Below are 18608 nucleotides of genomic sequence, written 5' to 3' on the forward strand. Positions count from 1 at the left end.
GGATGAGCCTTGACAAGAATACAGTGTATGCATATGAAGTGAGTAAAACAGTATACAAATATTATTAAAGTGACCAGTGTTCAATGACTATGTACATAGGGCAGCAGTCTCTAAGATTCAGGTTTGACCGGGTTGTAGCTGGCTTGTAACAGTGACTAAAGTTCAGGGCAGGGTACTTGGGCGGAGGCCGGCTAGTAGTGACTTTTTAACTGTCTGATGGCCTGGAAATAGAAGCTGTTTTTCAGTCTCTCGGTGCTTTGAATGACCAGTACTGTCTCTGCCTTCTAGATGGTAGCGGGTGAAGAGGCTGGTACTTGGGTGGCTGAGGTCCTTGATGGTCTTCTTGGCCTTCCTGTGACACTGGGTGCTGTAGATATCCTGGTGAGCAGGCAGTGCACCCCTGGTGATGCATTGGGCTGACCACACCACCCTCTGGAGAGCCCTGTGGTTTCCATACCAGACAGTGATACAGCCCGACAGGAAGCTCTCAATAGTATATCTGTAGAAGTTTGTGAGGTTCTCAAGGGCCAAGACAAATTTCTTCAGCCTCCTGAGGTTGCTACTGTGCCTTCTTCACCACACTCTCTGTGTGGATGGACCATTTCAGGTTGTCAGTGATGTGCACACAGAGGAACTTGAAGCTTTTCAGCCTCTTCACTGCGGCCTGTTGATGTGGATCAAGCCATGCTCCCTCTGCTATATCCTGAAGGCCACGATCAGCTCCTTCATTTTGTTGATGTTGAGGTTATTTTCCTGGCACCACTCCGCCAGGGCTCTCACGTCCTCCCTTGTACATTAAACATATTGTACCGTAAATATCTTGTACATAAAACATCAAACATGTTGTTATATCAAATATTGTTTAAGTTTTTTTATTAAATGAATGATCAAGGGAAAACAACCTGTATGCTAGCATATTTAATTTATCACTTACATTTTGTTTAAAATGGGGGAAGTACTACATTTCCCAGAGTGCATTAGTTTAACCCTCAAGTTGACCCTGAAGCCTTCAAAAAGAAGCCAAACAAATTAAATGATTGGTGGGACTGGAGCAGAAGGTGGATTTCTGAGGAGGAATGAAGGTGGAAAAAGAGGTTGAAGAGAATGATTAAAGCAGAGAGTGATGTTAAGTTTGAGGAAGATGGCAATAAAAATGGAGATGGGCTGTCGAAGAAGATTGGTGTCAAGTGCAAACAAAGTGAGCCAAGTGCCAGACCGAGTTCTGGAGGTGAATTGGAAGTGAATGAGGGTTAGCTAAATGAGGTGGAAGGCGTGCTGAAGAGCTCGGAACCTGAGCCTGGCATTGATGGATATGATAAAGAAGAATCTGGTCCAGTAGGAGTGACATTTTTGGAGAAAGTGGATTCTTGCCTTTTGGCGGATCCATTTGTGGTTTCAGGGTGGGTGGGAAAGTTGTTGGCTGCAGTTAAATCAGTGAAAGTAACCGGTAGTGGACTTCTGATATTTGTTTGTGTTTCTTCTGCCCAGAGGGAGTGGGTGCTCCATGTCACACCACTTGGATCGAGATCTGTTTCTTGCTTTGTGCTTAGGAATATGGCTCCATTGAAAGGAGTGATTGAAGTTGAAGATTCCTGAGAGGACTGTCCCATTCGATGAATACAATTATGTGTGTCAACTGTAGGTGTGCCCATGTTGCTGGGAATCGGAAGTGACCGGTACAAGAGCGCCAGTTTGAGGTGGCCAGAGTAAGAATAGTGCAGAAGGTGTCGTATGCTGAGGCAGTGAAGAAAGTAGAGATGGATGGATGAAGGGTGAGGGGATCTGGAGAGGATCCCTGTGAGTAGTAGATCTGTGCCAGCACAGAGGGATAGGCCAATGACTGATATATGCTTCAGTAGGGTTGGATTCTTAGCATTCATAGCAATGGTTATCAACTGAGAACGTAAATCACAGTTGTGGTGGCAGCTGCAGAGTAGTATTTGGGTATACAAGATTTAACTTCAGAAGAGTTACAGGGTGTGTTGAGTGGTGATGTCCCGTCCTCTTAGGTCCCTGGCATGGTGCAGGAGCAGATAGGGTCAAAGTAGTGAAATGGGGTAGTGGGTTTTTAATTATTATTTAGTGGTATATATTTTGGTATCACAAATGTAACGTGATTGACTAAACACTACCGCACAATAGGTTGCGGCATGCACAAACAAAATGTACGAATGCCATGGAAGAAGAAGAAGAACTGATTTTTGGAAGTAAAAATGGCTATTCTAAGCACTAAGGTTAAGATAGTATATTAACATTGTTTCCAGAGAAAAGTGATATATTCTTTGGTATCTGGAAGTGTGACCTGTCAGATTCAATGAAATTCTCATATTCTATGACTGAGTGGAATTTCTTTGAATTGCACTGAATTAAATTCTACTTCCTGCCACTCAAACTTAAATTCTACATCATGTGGGGTGTGGCCAATTTGAATTTTAACTCATGAGTTGAATGGGAGTCAATTCCAAAATTATGAATTGAGCCCAACCTTGCTCCCCATCCCTTTCATATTCTGTCCTCCTTACCTTCTTCCTCCCTGCCTATTCCCTCTCTCCTCCGCTCCCTCTCTCCATTGTTCTAACAGACTTCAACTTGCAGTGCTTCTAGCCAGGCAAATCATTATTACATGTAGTTGAGAGCTGTGTCCTTTTACATCTCACCCTGACAGCTGGCTCAGAGAACAGCAACTGCCAGCCCCTCTCAGCTCACACAAGAAAAGCTGCTGAGGATGCAGAGCCCCAGACAGCATCAACGCTAAAGGAAGATCAGAGTGTGCAACAAAGATACTGGGCTACACACAGAACACACCATAACCTGTCTCTCTGATATAGCCATGGGAAGTCGTTTGGGGGTGTGGGGGGGAAAGTTTGCCCAGTGCACTACTTTTGGGAACATTTTTAAATAATAATAATAATTAATAATAAAAACATATATATATATTTCAGGGGGTGCTACAGCACCCTCAGCAGCAATACTTCCAGCGGCAATGCTCTCTGCCTAAAATGATCCCCTTGAACAGAATTTCTGCTCTCCCTCTCACTGTATCTCTTGGGGAAGTGTTAGGGTAAGTGCAGCCCCTCTATAGGGGCAAACCAGGCTTTTATTAAGTTCACTAGCTGCCTTTTGAGCGGGTAAAAGTGTGTGGCTCCGCACAGGGCAGTGCAGCAGTGTACTTCTCACCGGAGGAGATCTTGTTGTCATGGGCAGCAGGGCTGTCGCTGAGGACGTTCTTCACCTGCAGGAACTCGTCATGGCGGTCGCCCCCTATGATGGTAAAGCCAAAGCCCTGGGAGCTTTTCCTCAGAGCAGTGTGGAACATCTCCCCTTGCAGCTGGGATGGGTCTGGGGTGAAGCCTGACGCACCCCCCTCACCTGCAATGTAAGTGTGTCACAGTGGGAGAGTTAGGGGAAGTTGCATAACTAAATAAGGTGTGAAAACATCAACATAGTAACAAAGTAACAACCTTAAGACTAATGTAGTCACAATAGTCACATTTGCTTTGACTAAAACACTGCCCTGTATGATAACTAAAACAGTAACAGACAAAATATGATACTATAGCTTTAGTAGCTACATTATTAGTCTGATGTTCATTGTGGGATTCATTAACATGCTGTGGATTCAAACAGTGACATAACACCTCTGAAATTGTTCAGTTAGGCATGAGGTCCTTTCTCATTTTCTCCCTATAGAGCCAGTGAGTCAGAAAAATACGTTTGAAACAACATAAGGTCATTGGCAGCATAAATATGACAGTGGACACACAGTCCAGTAAATAACAGGCTGTAAGAGGTATTCTGCATTAAATGGGCCAGCTGAGCGTTTCTCTCACTGGCTTTACTGTCCTATCAGCACTTTATAATAGAAGCATACCATCTTTTCTCTCTGCTTGACTGTCTCTACCTCTGTCCAGGCTAAGGTGGAATTGAGATACATAACAGTCCTATATGATGTAGCAAAGCAGCCCTGTGCTGACTGTATGGCACTGTATGGCCCATAGAGATGCTGAGGGGAATTAAATACAGTGTGGATGGACTCCAGCTGTCGTGTTCAATGGATCAAGAGAATCTCATTTACATATTCACAGTCAAATTGCTTGATGAACTCAACATGGCGATCTCGTTTTTCAAACTGTGACAGTGATAAAAACTGTAATTTTGCGTATGTCTAACGTGTGTGTGTGTGTGCGTGCGCGTGTGTATTAGACTCAAGACAGCTCTCTGTGATAACATGTTGACAGCCTTTGAAGGCCAGAAGAGAAGAGGCCAAATCATCCACAACAACCATGATGTGTAGAATATTTAATAAATTTCACCACAGACATCAGTCACCAAGAGCACAGACAGTCTTGTTAATTTGATTAAAATAAAGCTGCTGGTCGTGGTAAAAAGGGTGGAGACTGAATAATAGCCGTATAAGGCTTGTCAGTGTCCGTCTAGTTGAAATGCTGAGGGATTACCATAGTATGATTACAGTAGTATGGGTCTCTAGGCAGGTTGGAGTGGGGAGCCTTGTCAAAACACTTCTTAAAGAGCATCTCATAGGCATCTCAACCATCTCACCTAAACAGCCAGGGTCTAGTCTGATACATAGACCATGGTCAGTAAGGTCCAGAGGGTGTAGTATTGCACTGTGGGGATCTGTAGGTCAAGATCATGTTGTTGAAGATGAGTGTTGTTAGAGGAAGTAAAGGTCAATCCAGGGGCGCAACTTTCACTGGGGACAGGGTGGACATGTCCCCCCCACATTCTGAAATTGCATTTGTCCACCCCCCATTTTTATCATTGGAATGTGATACAAAACGAGGGAACAGTGTGCTTTAGGACCATGTGGACTGGATAAAAAATATATATAATTATGTCCGCCCCACTTCTAAAACCAAAGTTGCGCCCCTGGGTCAATCCAAGCTGAGGTATGATGAAATGGTCTCCACTCAGCTCCCTTGGCTGTTAGACACTGCAGATGAGCCTCTGTGTTGCGTTAGATGTTCTAGGAATCTGTGGGCTTGGAGTATTGTAATGGGGAACTCTAGCCTGAGGTGCAACTGCTGTTGTTTTGGGTACATCATAGCAACCGTCTGACAACAGTCTGGTGCAATCACATGGTAGATGCCTATCTCGGTCCTTCCCCACCTGGCTAGCAAGTAAGCTAGTTAAGAGATGGCCCTTAAGATGTGCTGTTCCAACAGCTGTCACAATTTCTAAGAGTCGCTCCCCTCCCCTCCCTCCTCTCAACCAACCCATATGTGTAAGCCTCAGCAGCAAAACATGACTGTCAATCTGTACTCCCCACACTGTAATGTATTATACATCCACTTCAATGAAAGCATATTTAATTCATATTGTTTATTATGGCAGAAGAGTGGCTTGTCTTCCACCCCAACCCTGGTGTGAGTGGGGGAGAACTTGTCTTCTCTTGGACACAGAGTTGATCATACATGGCTAGCTACGAACGGCTATTTATGCATGATGACACTTGACACGACATCGCTCCTACAACCTTGAGCAAGGAGATGGCTGCTACATTTTTCAAACCTATTCAACACAACACAGAATTAATGAGGTGTAGGAGGTCAACACACAATCATGGCATTGTTGAGTTTGTTTTCAATCTGTCTGTATAACAGCCTTCAGAAAGCTATCCAGAGCTGAAGAAAGATGGAGGTAAAGAAAAAGTTAGGTGAGCAGTGTCTACCTGGAGGAGGTGGTGCCCCCTGCTGGATAGAGACAGTAGTCTCCTGGCTCAGCTTCCTCTTAGCCTCCAGGACTGGGTTCTCAAACTGGGTTCTCTGGTTGATGTGACTGAAACAGAAACAATCCGTTGAATGATTTACATTTTAGACACCAATTTACTGACACAGACACATACAAGTTACCATGAACCATCTGTGTGTAATTCTGTGAACCACCTGTGTGTGATTCATTCTGAATGAATTATTCTGAATGGTTAAAGCATGTCTTATAGAAGGGACTATACGTTCATTCTCAATCCATTAACAATAGGGATTCTCTTTAGTGAGATAATAACTGTCACTCTAACATAACAAAGCTAAATTGTTTTACATGGAGTTAATTTTGAACTGGAACACTGGCAGCAATACGTCCCCATCCATTTGTCTTTGACTCTCCTTGTAAAAACAAACATTTTGAGTTCCTCTCTCTCCCCCACGGCCTCTACCAAGGAGGGACTTTTCTACAATACCAGTAATAAAAGAAAGAGTTTCCTTTCCTTTTCATTGAAACAGACTCCTCTACCTCTCCTAGCACCTACTCTCCCTCCCTCCTTGATAACTCTCACAACCCTCCTCCTCTCCCTACTGCTGCTATAATGGCTTGGTTTCAGAGATGTCCTGCTGGAGCAGCCAGTACTCACACATCTTCTGTAACACACACACACACACACACACACACACACACACACACACACACACACACACACACACACACACACACACACACACACACACACACACACTCAATGCTGTGTTTTCACCTGGGTAAATGTCACCTCTGTTACCAACAGAGCTTTAGTTTAGCACCCACTGAAAAACCAATACAAGCCTTGATCATGGAATAGTATTGTTCTCAAAATGTCTAGTAACACATTGTATCCCTGCTATCTATTTACACTGAGTGTACAAAACATTAAGAACACCTTCCTAATATTGAGTTGCACCCCCCCTTTTGCTCTCCGAACAGCCTCAATTCGTCAGGGCATGGACTCTACAAGGTGTCGAAAGCGTTCCACAGGGATGCTGGCCCGTGTTGACTCCAATGCTTCCCACAGTTGTGTCAAGTTGGCTGGATGTTCTTTGGATGGTGGACCTTTCTTGATACAAACAGGAAACTGTTGAGCATGAAAAACCCAGCAGCGTTGCAGTTTCTTGACACAAATCAGTACGCCTTGCATCTACTACCATACCCCATTCAAAGGCACTTAAATATTTTTTCTTGCCCATTCACCTTCTGAATGGCACACATACACAATCCATGTATCAGTTGTCTCAAGGCTTAAAGTCTCCTTCCCTTCATCAACACTGATTAAAGTGGATTTAACAAGTTACATCAATAAGGGACCATAGCTTTCACCTGGATTCACCTGCTCAGTCTATGTCATGGAAAGTGCAAGTGTTCTTAATTTTTTTGTCCACTTAGTGTATAGTGTACCTATGGTTAGTTTTTGATCTATGGTATTGCTGGGGAATACAGGTTTGTGGTATAGTATCTCTCAGATGTACAGGCAGACTGAACAGGCAGACTGAACAGACTTACTCTACATAATATGTTCCATACTGTGGGTCCTCTATCTCCTCCCAGCCATACGGAAGCTCTGTGGATACAGGAAGAGATGCATTGTGTTCAAGTACTATCACACAAAACATGCAAATGTATAGCACTGCAGGATAACAGGGCATAGTGACGAGAAGAGCCCAGCAGACACCAGACACAATGATTTGGTTAACATTTTGCAGTTTTCGCAGACAGGCAGCCTGGCTCTTCACGCAAGAGAGAGCTTTGGAGCTGCTTTTCAGAGGCAGCACACCAACTAGCATTCTGCCTGCCTTTAAAAATCCATTAGAAACAGCAGACCAGAGCCCTGTGTATCCCCCATACCCCACACTCTCTCCCTGCACTTAGCCCACGTCACAGCCACACACCCTGGGAATGGACAGGCAAACGAGTGGGCACTCTTGGTACTCCTGGCACCCCTGGCATTCAAGTTAATCAGTCAAGCTGATTAACTCCTTGTTGAATAAAAAACTCAACATATACCGTGCCTTCAGAAAGTAGTCATACCCCTTGAGTTATTCCACATTTTGTTGCGTTACAGCCTGAATTCAAAATGGATCAAATATTTTTTTTCTCACCCATCTACACACAATACCCCATAATGACAAAGTGAAAACATGTTTTTAGAAATGTTTGCAAATTTATTGATAATAAATACAGAAATATCGTACTTACATAAGTATTCACACTATTGAGTCAATACTTTGTAGAAGCACCTTTGGCAGCGATTACAGCTGTGAGTCTTAATGGATAAATCTCTTAAGAGCTTTCCACACCTGGATTGTGCAACATTTGCCCATTATTCTTGAAAAAATTCTTCAAGATCTGTCAAATTGGTTGTTGATCATTGCTAGACAACCATTTTCAGGTATTGGCATAGATTTTCAAGTAGATTTAAGTCAAAACTTTAGCTCGGCCACTCAGGAACATTCACTGTCTTCTTGGTAAGCAACTCCAGTGTAGATTTGGCCTTGTGTTTTAGGTTATTGTCCTGCTGAAAAGTGAATCAATCTCTCAGTGTCTGTTGGAAAGCAGACTGAACCTTCCTCTAAGATTTTGCCTGTACTTAGCTCCATTCCGTTTCTTTTTTTCCTGAAAAACTCCCCAGTCCTTAACGATTACAAGCATACCCATAACATGATGCAGCCACCACTATGCTTGAAAATATGGAGAGTGGTATTCAGTAATGTGTTGTATTGGATTTGCCCAAAACATAACATTTTGTATTCAGGACAAAAAGTTAATTGCTTTGCTACATTTTTTGCAGTATTATTTATTCAGTGCCTTGTTGCAAACACGATGCTTGTTTTAGAATATTTTTATTCTGTACAGGCTTCCTTTTTTCACTCAGTCAATTAGGTTAGTATTTTCAGTTCTCTTATTTAATGGTCCACAGCCATTAAACTCTGTAAATGTTTTAAAGTCACCATTGGCCTCATGATGATATCCTCGAGCTGTTTCCTTCCTCTCTGTAATGAACATGAGGGAAGACAGAGAGCTGGTTTCAAGCACAGGGCACAGCAGGTGTATATTGCAAAGGACCACAGGAGGAAGCAGATAGCTGGGCCCAGGGGCAGGCAGAAGGTCATACACAGGGGGTCTAAAAGGGCAACAGTACAGGTAGGGACAATACTATTAATGTAGTCCGGGAGATCAGACAATAGGTAGATAACAGGAAATCCAGTAGGCCAAAGTACAGCCAGGGAATAGGCATCGTTAGTGAGGCAGGCAAAAACTATCATACACGGGAAACCCAGCGCTCTGAAAGACATGTCACAAAACAAACAATACCTCACAGTGATGGGGTGCAAAGAACTGAACTAAATAGTGTGTGATAACAGGTGATTAGAATTCAGGTGATTGGGATCTGGAGAGTGAGCTGCGTTCAGGGGATTTAGGTGTTTGAGAGTGTGAGCTGGAAAGTGGGCTGGAAAGTGAGCTGCGTTCAGGGGATCTACGTGTTTGAGGGTGTGAGTTGGAAGCAGACGTTACACTCTCCGGCAACTGAGTTAGGAAGGACGCCTGTATCTTTGTAGTGACTGGGTGTATTGATACACCATCCAAAGTGTAATTAATAACTTCACCATGCTCAAAGGGATATTCAATGTCTGCTTCTTTTTATTTATACCCATCTACCAATATCTGCCCTTCTTTGCAAGGCATTGGAAAACCTCCCTGGTCTTTGTGGTTGAATCTGTGTTTGAAGTTCACTGCTGGACTGAGGGACCTTACAGATACTTGTCTGTGTGGGGTACAGAGATGAGGTAGTCATTCAAAAATCATGTTAACCACTATTATTGCACACACAATGAGTCCATGCAACTTATTATGTTTACTCCTGAACTTATTTAGGTTTGCCATCACAAAGGGGTTGAATACTTATTGACTCAATACATTTCAGCTTTTCATTTATTAATTAATTTGTTAGCATTTCTAAAAACATAATTCCACTTTGACAGTATGGGTTATTGTGTGTAGTCCAGAGACACAAAATATACATTTTATCCATTTCTATCTACCACAACATAATGCTGAAAAAGTCAAGGGCTGTGAATACTTTCTGAAGGCACTGTACACGTAGGCAGCCCACATGACCCTGAGCTGGGGGCATTTATTAAGGAACGTATCGTCATGTCAGAAGATGTTATACAATCCTGTCTGTATGGGAACGTAAAACTCATACGAATAGGCGTCTATCTCCTGTTTCTGTAGTGTGAGGCAGCTTGATGTACAAGTACACCCCCTGGACAGGAAGCATGCCCTACCCCCAATCTCCTTAATGCTGAGTGCCAGGTCTTTGGTATGACTCAGCCGGGTATCAAACTCCCACCCTTCCAATCTCAGGGTGGACACGCTAACCACATGGCCACTGAGTTGGGAATGTAGTCATACAGTACATATTAATTAAGCTGTGTGTATAGTATGTGTATGTGGGAAATAATGCATAGTATACTGTAGGGCAGGGGCTGATAAGCATAGCCATGTGTAAAGCTCCATGTGTGTTCTGCAAGAACTTGATGTATGTATGGTCCATTTATACCCTACAGAGACAGAAGTTTCAGAGCGTAGCGCAGTGTCGCAATGTTGTTTTTCGTCACAAAAGGGGCGGCTCCTTGTAGTGTGTTCCGACATTCAATGTACTCCCGTGCCACAGGCACATTTTTTATTTTTTTGGTCATTTTTATTTCACCTTTATTTAACCAGGTAGGCAAGTTGAGAACAAGTTCTCATTTACAACTGCGACCTGGCCAAGTTAAAGCAAAGCAGTGTGACACAGACAACAACACAGAGTTACACATGGAGTAAACAAACAAGCCAATAAGACAATAAACAAGTCAATGATACAGTAGAAAAACGAAAGTCTATATACAGTGTGTGCAAAAGGCATGAGGAGGTAGGCAATAAATAGGCCATATGAGCAAATAATTACAATTTAGCAGGTTAACACTGGAGTGATAAATGAGCATATGAAGATGTGCATGTAGAGATACTGGTGTGCAAAAAGAGTAGACAAGTAAATAAAATAAAAACAGTAAGGGGATGAGGTAGGTAGATAGGGTAGGCAATGTACAGATGGGCTATGTACAGCTGCAGCGATCGGTTAGCTGCTCAGATAGCTGATGTTTAAAGTTGATGAGGGAAATAAAAGTCTCCAACTTGAGCGATTTTTGCAATTCGTTCCAGTCACTGGCAGCAGAGAACTGGAATGAAAGGCGGCCAAATGAGGTGGGTAATTCCTATTCCTATAAGTGAGTAGTATACAGTATATTTTAATAGTAATGTTAAATAATACAAAATGGCTTTTAGGTGGAGATCGCTAGCTACAATGGTATTAAACCTAGCCTAGCTTTTAGCTCTCTAGCTAGCTGCTCTAGCTGCTATCTTTACCCACAATAAAGTTAGAGAATGAAGTTGAGGAAAAAGTTAATAAACAAAACATTTTATTATTGCCTATATATGCCTATATATACACAATATATGTATCCTGTCTTGAATGAAAAGGTCATATTTTGCAATTTCCCCAAATATATGGGATCTCTGACGAGAGACAGGCTCTCCTCCAATTTGCGTTACAAACATTGGACTGGTCTATTCAGTAGCAGGGCAAGACTCTGTGAAGATGACGTACAGCGTAATGAAATATGTCAAGATGTGAACAGGGCATAACGCGTCATATCATTCCTATGAAGCTCGCTTGGTTCCTTGATCTGATCTATAGGTAGGTATACATCAAAGTAGCCTATTTTGCATTGATAAGCAAATATAATCTCAGTGACTGTTCAAACAATAAACCAAACAACATTGTAGCCTTAATAGAATCCCCCCAAAAGGTATTTTGTTTTAAAAAAAATAACTATTTATTCCAGGCTATTGGTTAAAACAACAGCAAAATATGTGCTTTTTCTCTGTGACCAAAACATGATGACGTTCTATTTTTAGCTGATGGGAGTGAATACAGTCAAGCAGCATATCAAACTGGGATAACATTGTAGGTTACACCGGCAAGTAAAATTATATATATCAGTGTCACGTCCTGACCATAGTAAGTTGTAATTTTCTATGGTAGGTCAGGGCGTGACAGGGGGGGTTTTGTCCGTTTTTGTATTTCTATGTTTAGTTTCTAGTTTTGTATTTCTAGGTTAGTTTTTGTTTGGCATGACCTCCAATTAGAGGCAGCCGGTTGTCGTTGGCTCTAATTGGTGGCCATATTTAAGTTGTTGTTTTTCCCACTGGTGTTTTGTGGGTGACTATTTTGTGAGTAGTGTATGCCTGCTCTGCATCACAGCTTTCTTGTTTTTGTATTTCAAGTTTATGGTTTATTGCATGAGTTTCACGACTGAATAAAAGATGTGGAACTACGATCACGCTGCGTATTGGTCCGATCCTTCCGAAAGCAATGACAATCAGGGCATATTATTTAATTATAACAGTGGTGAGGGGTGTGTCATAGTGATTAAGTTAATAAAAATGAATTAGTGAAACTGTTAACAAAATAGTATATGGCATATTAAATATATTATGCTATTGTTATCATATAGAAACATAATGGAATATTGTACATCATATTAGCGTCAACATACATTATTGTTTCATTCAATTTCACATAATTTCGTATTTCATTTTTGTTACATGTAATAGTGGTTCAACCTTAATATATAATGAACATCATCAACAGAGGGAACATATTAGGTGTACACTAAAAAGCTGTAAAAATTATTTGTAAATTTATAAGACTTGTTCATAAAGGATAGAGTGTTCATAAGAAGGGCCTGAGATCAAAGTCAATATTCTGACCACTAGGGGGTCAATGTTTTTAGATAGGCTATCCAGTAAGCCTATCTTTGTAGTAGTGGGGTCTCAATGTTACCTCCTCTCCTTGGTAGAGCAACATGCTCAATGCCTGTGTATTTGAGGGAGGAGATGGGATGGTTAGCTTTAACAAAGTGAGCTGTTACTGGATAGTCAATGTTCTTACACCTGATTGAGCTGCGGTGTTAATAGAATCCCCCCAAAAGTTATTTTGTTTAGAAGTGATAGCGTTATTCTAGGATATTTTGAAACATAAAAACAGATAGCCATGTGCTTTAAAATTATGTTTAGCCCATAGACATTAAAACCAGTAGATAGTGATAGCGCTGATATCATCCAAGTGTTTCTATAGAAAAACACCTTGATGACACATGAAGCCGGAAGAACTTGAATTTGAAGCTCGCCATATTGTTGAATGGGGCTGAATGGCAACAAAAAATTGTTAAAGTGGCCTTAACTAGCAAAGGATCATAGTCGATGTAGTCGTTTTCATCCTGCCTGAGGGAGTCAACCTTAATGTCTATGGCATGAGCCTCATTGTAGCTTGCGGCCTGTGATTTGTCTGTGTCAGCACGTGGTCCTATGTGACGACAAATGTAGTAGTCAGAATGGATCACTATTTCATTAAATATCATGATTTGTAGCAAACTTTAAAATAATTCACTGTGGGGATCGAACTTGATCATAATAAACCAAATTTAGAGCCCAAAACAGCCTTTGGGGCAGTTGGCGATCGTCATTTACATAGGCTTTATAGGTCCGACCAGGGCTTTTGGCACCGCTAAGTCGCTAATCAGTAACCGACCAGCAGAGCTTGTGACTTCACGCTCCAGACTGGACACTAGGGGCCTGGTTTAGCCAACTTGCTTGCAAAGGAAGACAACAAGACAACAAGAGAGACTCTTCTTTAGCTTTCACCACAAATGAGAAGACAAGAAAACCTCTGTTGCCCCATTGTAATGTTGCTATTTGGGAGTCTGGACCGGCAAGGTATCATGTTACCAAAAGATCTATGCACCTGAAGCTTGTAGAGGCCCTGAAGCCTTACCTCCATCCTCACACTTCTCTGGGGGCTTGGCCTTCTTGGCCAGGCGGGGGTCCAGCCAGGTGGTGGTCTTGCTGTTGTGACTGTAAAGGGCAGATAAGAGAAACATTCAAAAACCTAAGCCAGCTACTGACACTGGTATTTTCATGAGAGTAAAGGTAGACAATCATGTACCCACCTACTCTATATTCTGTTATACCTTCTTTGAAAGCTACACAAGTTATATATAACTGATTGACACATTTATACATCCTGCTATGCATCCAAATGAAGGAAAACTGAAACAGAGTATTCATTATGATATTGTGGCGACTTCAGACAAGAGCGGCTGGAAGTAGAGCATTGTACAGGCATGAATTTTAAGCCTGAGCCCTACCCATGCTGGCAACGTTCAGGCCCTACCTTACCAAGGCCCGATTGCTTCTGCCAAATTCAAGGCCCAGCCCTGTCCGAAACCCGAAATCAGAAATAACTTCCATCTTTAGTAAATTCATTAGCTGTTCTTCTCGGCCTGTCACTCACTTCCTGCACGCAGTCGCTCTGCATGCGCTCTGCTCATGGCGCTCTGAGTCTGTGAGTATCCATAGCAACGGCTCCGCTTGGGCTGCTCAATGAAGAGACATGAGAGAGCTGTTAGCTACTTTTCGTCACTCTAAACTCCAAAACTCAAGGAACATTATTTTCTGTGAAATAATCTCTCCTGTCTTATATTTGACGAGGTTGAAGCACTTCCGACACCATGTTATGATCTTAGTCAGATATGACTGTACTGCTCAGCAGAGCATGAGCAAACGGCTCAGCATCAAAACCCGAGCCCTACCCGTAGCTAGTTATTGATGAAAAAAACTGCCTTACCCGGCCCTAACCCGTCAGGCTCGGGTCGGGTAACAGAGCTCTAGCTGGAAGCCAAATCTGTTTACAAAGAACTCAAGGGCTTCTGAGAAAGCTATATTTACTAAATTGTTCCTAAAACACAGTATTGATTTGTCAGGAAGTTGTCTTGAAGAGAAACCATCAAATTCATTAGCTTCGACCAGAACCACTTTTGGAACAATCATGTAGGCTAGGCTGTAAGTCAATATAAGTAGATTTTAAGGAGACCCACACCAGTCCAGGCCTTGGCTTGTTTACCTAACTAACCTAAATCCTCTGTCTGTTTGGCATGCCTTATGTAACACCTGTGCTATGTGCTTCACTAATCTAATCAACAATGTCATGATCATTTGCATGATGCTGATCAGATATAGTCATCCATGCATAACCTGTAACGTACATAACATTCCACATTCAGTCTAGAGTAGAAATGCATGTTCTGCATTTCAAACATATTAAGCTCATATTAATGAGCTTTGAACTCAGGAGTTATCTATGCACGTACAGTGTAGTAGCACTGTGTAACCAACCAGGACCCAAAGGCTGTCTCTTTGTCCTGTCCCTGAGTAGATATACAGGAGCTGGTGCAGTACTCACTCTATGAAGTAGACCATGCCCGTCTCGGTGTAGGCCATCTCCCAGTTGAGAGGCAGGGGTTCCAGGCTGTCATCGCCGGGCAGAGAGCTCCACATACGGAAGTCCATGGCACTGCTGGACTGGGTGTAGCTGGGCACCGCCTTCCTCCACGATGCCCCTTCTTTGTGCTCTGTAGCCCGGGGGGTAGGAGGAGAGAGACAGAGACAGAGAGAGAGAGAGAGAGAGAGAGAGAGAGAGAGAGAGAGAGAGAGAGCGCGAGAGCGCGCAGAAGGTTAGCCTGCATGGACACCTCCAGCCTCACAGCATGCAGTGGGAGGGGGGAGGGTTTGATGTTGCTACAGGATTTGCATGCAAGAGATGGTGTGTTCTGTTCACCAAGGCTCTGTTTTTCATTTGCACGTGCATGTATGTGTGAGCGTATTTATGCATATGTGGTACCCTCCCCCTTGGGAGGCAATTTTGGCACAATAATACTGTCCCACTGCTCTTTATGGTTATTTCTATGTTTTTCAAAAAATATGATTTATTATTTTAATGAGAACTGCAATAAAAGCACACCAATCAACTTTGCACCCAACTGGTCCTTGCAAACTTCGGGCTACAAAAAGCTGCCAAATGAAACTTATACACAAGGGTCTTCTAATGGAGGGACTGTTTGTGTAATGCTTAGCTCTGCACAAGTATATGATACAATGAGGCTCAAGGCCACACAGCTTATTCTAGTGTATTCCCCAGAACTGATGTAGCCCACAAGCGTGTCAAATTTGTGCATGCGATTCTGTATTTCAGTAACTACTACACTACCGCATCCAGAAGACTTGCTGATATTTACAACATATCCCCTACCTACTTGAAGGATGGGGAGCACCTGGCAAACGTCTCCAAATGAGTCTGACACCCCATGCTAATCTGACACACACACACACACACACACACACACACACACACACACACACACACACACACACACACACACACACACACACACACACACACACACACACACACACACACACACACACACACACACACACACACACACAGAGGATTCTTTGACTGGCCTCATGTAAACATGCACAATGGGCAGCCTTGGGGCAGCTCCTTGTGGAGAGTTCAGAGGGCTGAGAGCCTGACAGCTCACACCATACTGACTGCACTAGACCAGGGATCTCCAACCCTGTTCCTGGAGAGCTACCCTCCTGTAGGTTTTCATTCCAACCCTAGTTGTAACTCACCTGATTCAGCTTCTCAACCAGTTAATTATTAGAATCAGGTTCAGTAGATTAGGGTTGGAGCGAAACCCTACAGGACGGTAGCTCTCCAGGAACAGGGTTGGAGAGCCCTGCACTAGACACATACAGGAAGTCAGCCAGGGGTCAGGGTTTGTCTTTCACACAGAGACCAGGGAAGTTCAGTCAGGAGTTTGGGCATTACGCTTAATTTTTCCATTAACCTTCTGACCCGTTCATAACTGTTTCCATCTATGGTTGGTTTAAAATGAAAAGTTCCTAACACCCCCACATTGCTGCAGTACAGCAGACATGTGATTTATTTTACTTAGAAAGACTTGTTCCTGTCCATCATGCATGCCTGATAATAAAACAGCAGAAGGCATACTGTAACCCATTTCTCTTAGAATCAGGCTATCCTTGGACACACTTTCATTCCTTATTCTTATTTAAAAACATGTTTTTATTGTTTTTATTTTTTAAACTGCATTGTTGGTTAGGGCTTGTAAGTAAGCATTTCACTGTAAGGTCTACACCTGTTGTATTCGGCGCATGTGACAAAAACTTTGATTTGATTTTGACTGCTCCTTTGAGAGAGAGGTCCTGATTGATAACGCACACGGAGTCTCTGGTCTCTGGGTAAGAAGTCTGCTGCCTTCAAGGTAACCTGCACTCCAGTAGAAAGTGTTACTAATACTGAATGTGCTTGAGGCATAACCTTGAGATGGAGCCTACGGGAAGTGGCTGGCTATACAGACAGAGCATGACAGATAGCACAGACTGGGAGTAATGGGGAAGATGATCAGAGCTCCATAGGTCAATATATATAGGGCAGAAATGTATAGAGCAGAAATATATTATAGAGAAGAAAAATTATATCGTCCATAGCAGGGGTTGGAACAGGTTCAGGCAAAATAACGAAAAAACCCCGGAAAATAACAAACATTTTCTCAGAACAAAAACAGATCTGTAGTGTTTCGGAACAGAATCGTTATTTTAAAATCTTGAGAATCGTTTAATAATGTTAATTTTTGTTCCAAAATTATTCAGAATATCTAGTATATATTTCTGCAATTCAGTGTAGTTCTGATGGTAATAATAGCCTAAACACATTCCAATTCATGTCAGGTAATGATGTTCAGCGCTTCATGCCAAGCCCCCTACATGTCCATCCCTCTTTCTCACTCTCTTCCCATCTTGCGCCTGCACTTGTATGACCAATCAAACATGTAAACAACTAGCTTACCCATTCCGTAGCAATTTTCTCTATCTACTGTAAATGTAAGAACTATTCTTTTTTTGTAGTTCGAACCGGTTCAGAACTCTATGCTGGTTGGAAACACTGGAACGGAACGAAGAAAATAGGGGTTCTGTTCAGAGAGGAATGATTGGAAAATAATTTTGGTTCCACCCCTGGTCCATAGTCATCATAATGTAGAGCTAAAAGTAGAACATGAGAGACAGATACTGGGAGATATATGTGAGGTACAACAGAGGACTATCCTGAGGAAAGAGAGAAAGGGCAGGAGAGGGGTTTTGAGTATGATATGTACTGACCTGGGAGGCCGTTGGCCAGAGGTGGCCTCTCATCATCGTCTTCTTCCTCAGGGACCACGCTGTCCTTCCTGTCCATCTTGCTGACGGACGTGGTGCGTTTACGCTGGACCTCATTGTCATAGTCCTCATCAAACAGCACCTGATCCACCAGGTCAGGCTGCACCAGGGTGGGCTCCGCTGGGGGCTTTGGGGTCCCATAGTAGTTACCTAGAGAGAGAGAGAGAGAGAGAGAGAGAGAGAGAGAGAGAGAGAGAGAGAGAGAGAGAGAAGGGTCTGACACGTTCCCTATTCTCAACTGTAGCTGGTATGCAATGCTGGTAAGATATTGCCATTTATTGTGCATTTAGGCTATCTGAAAAAGAACTGGTTAAGTAAGGGGACCACAATCTTGGAATCACGGTACTGTAACCAATATGGAAAATGGTACTCATTTTGTACATGAACACGTTGCTGTCTTTTAATACCAAAATGCATGTCAATTTTCTAGTGTCACTGTTCAGTAGCATGTTAGCTAGCACAACAGCTAAGGTAGCAACAATATGAGCTGACATCAAAGCAAAGCTTCCCTTTTCCAGATGGATACCCCTCCCCTACCCGTGGTGTTGGAAGAAGCTGCATTGGGAATAGGATGGGTAAACACCCAGGAATAATGTTTATGGTGCACTCACTCAAAATCCTTTTTTTGAGGGATAAATTTGTGTATCGTCTTC

At 42.7% G+C, this 18608-nt stretch overlaps 1 protein-coding gene across 1 annotated transcript in view; it reads right to left on the bottom strand.

Moving 5' to 3' along the window:
• The window catches only part of LOC106565872 (membrane-associated guanylate kinase, WW and PDZ domain-containing protein 3), a 194126-nt gene that overhangs the window by 11674 nt on the left and 163844 nt on the right, over positions 1–18608 (bottom strand). The window contains exons 4-9 of the mRNA XM_014133506.3: positions 17899–18105; positions 15113–15281; positions 13646–13725; positions 7270–7327; positions 5693–5799; positions 3178–3369 (exon numbers count right to left, since the gene is read on the bottom strand). Coding sequence (XP_013988981.1) covers positions 3178–3369; positions 5693–5799; positions 7270–7327; positions 13646–13725; positions 15113–15281; positions 17899–18105 — 813 coding nt within the window. The remainder of the gene's footprint in view (positions 1–3177; positions 3370–5692; positions 5800–7269; positions 7328–13645; positions 13726–15112; positions 15282–17898; positions 18106–18608) is intronic.

This window comes from Salmo salar, chromosome 12 (assembly GCF_965601325.2).
Source record: "Salmo salar chromosome 12, fSalSal1, whole genome shotgun sequence".
Taxonomy (NCBI): domain Eukaryota; kingdom Metazoa; phylum Chordata; class Actinopteri; order Salmoniformes; family Salmonidae; genus Salmo; species Salmo salar.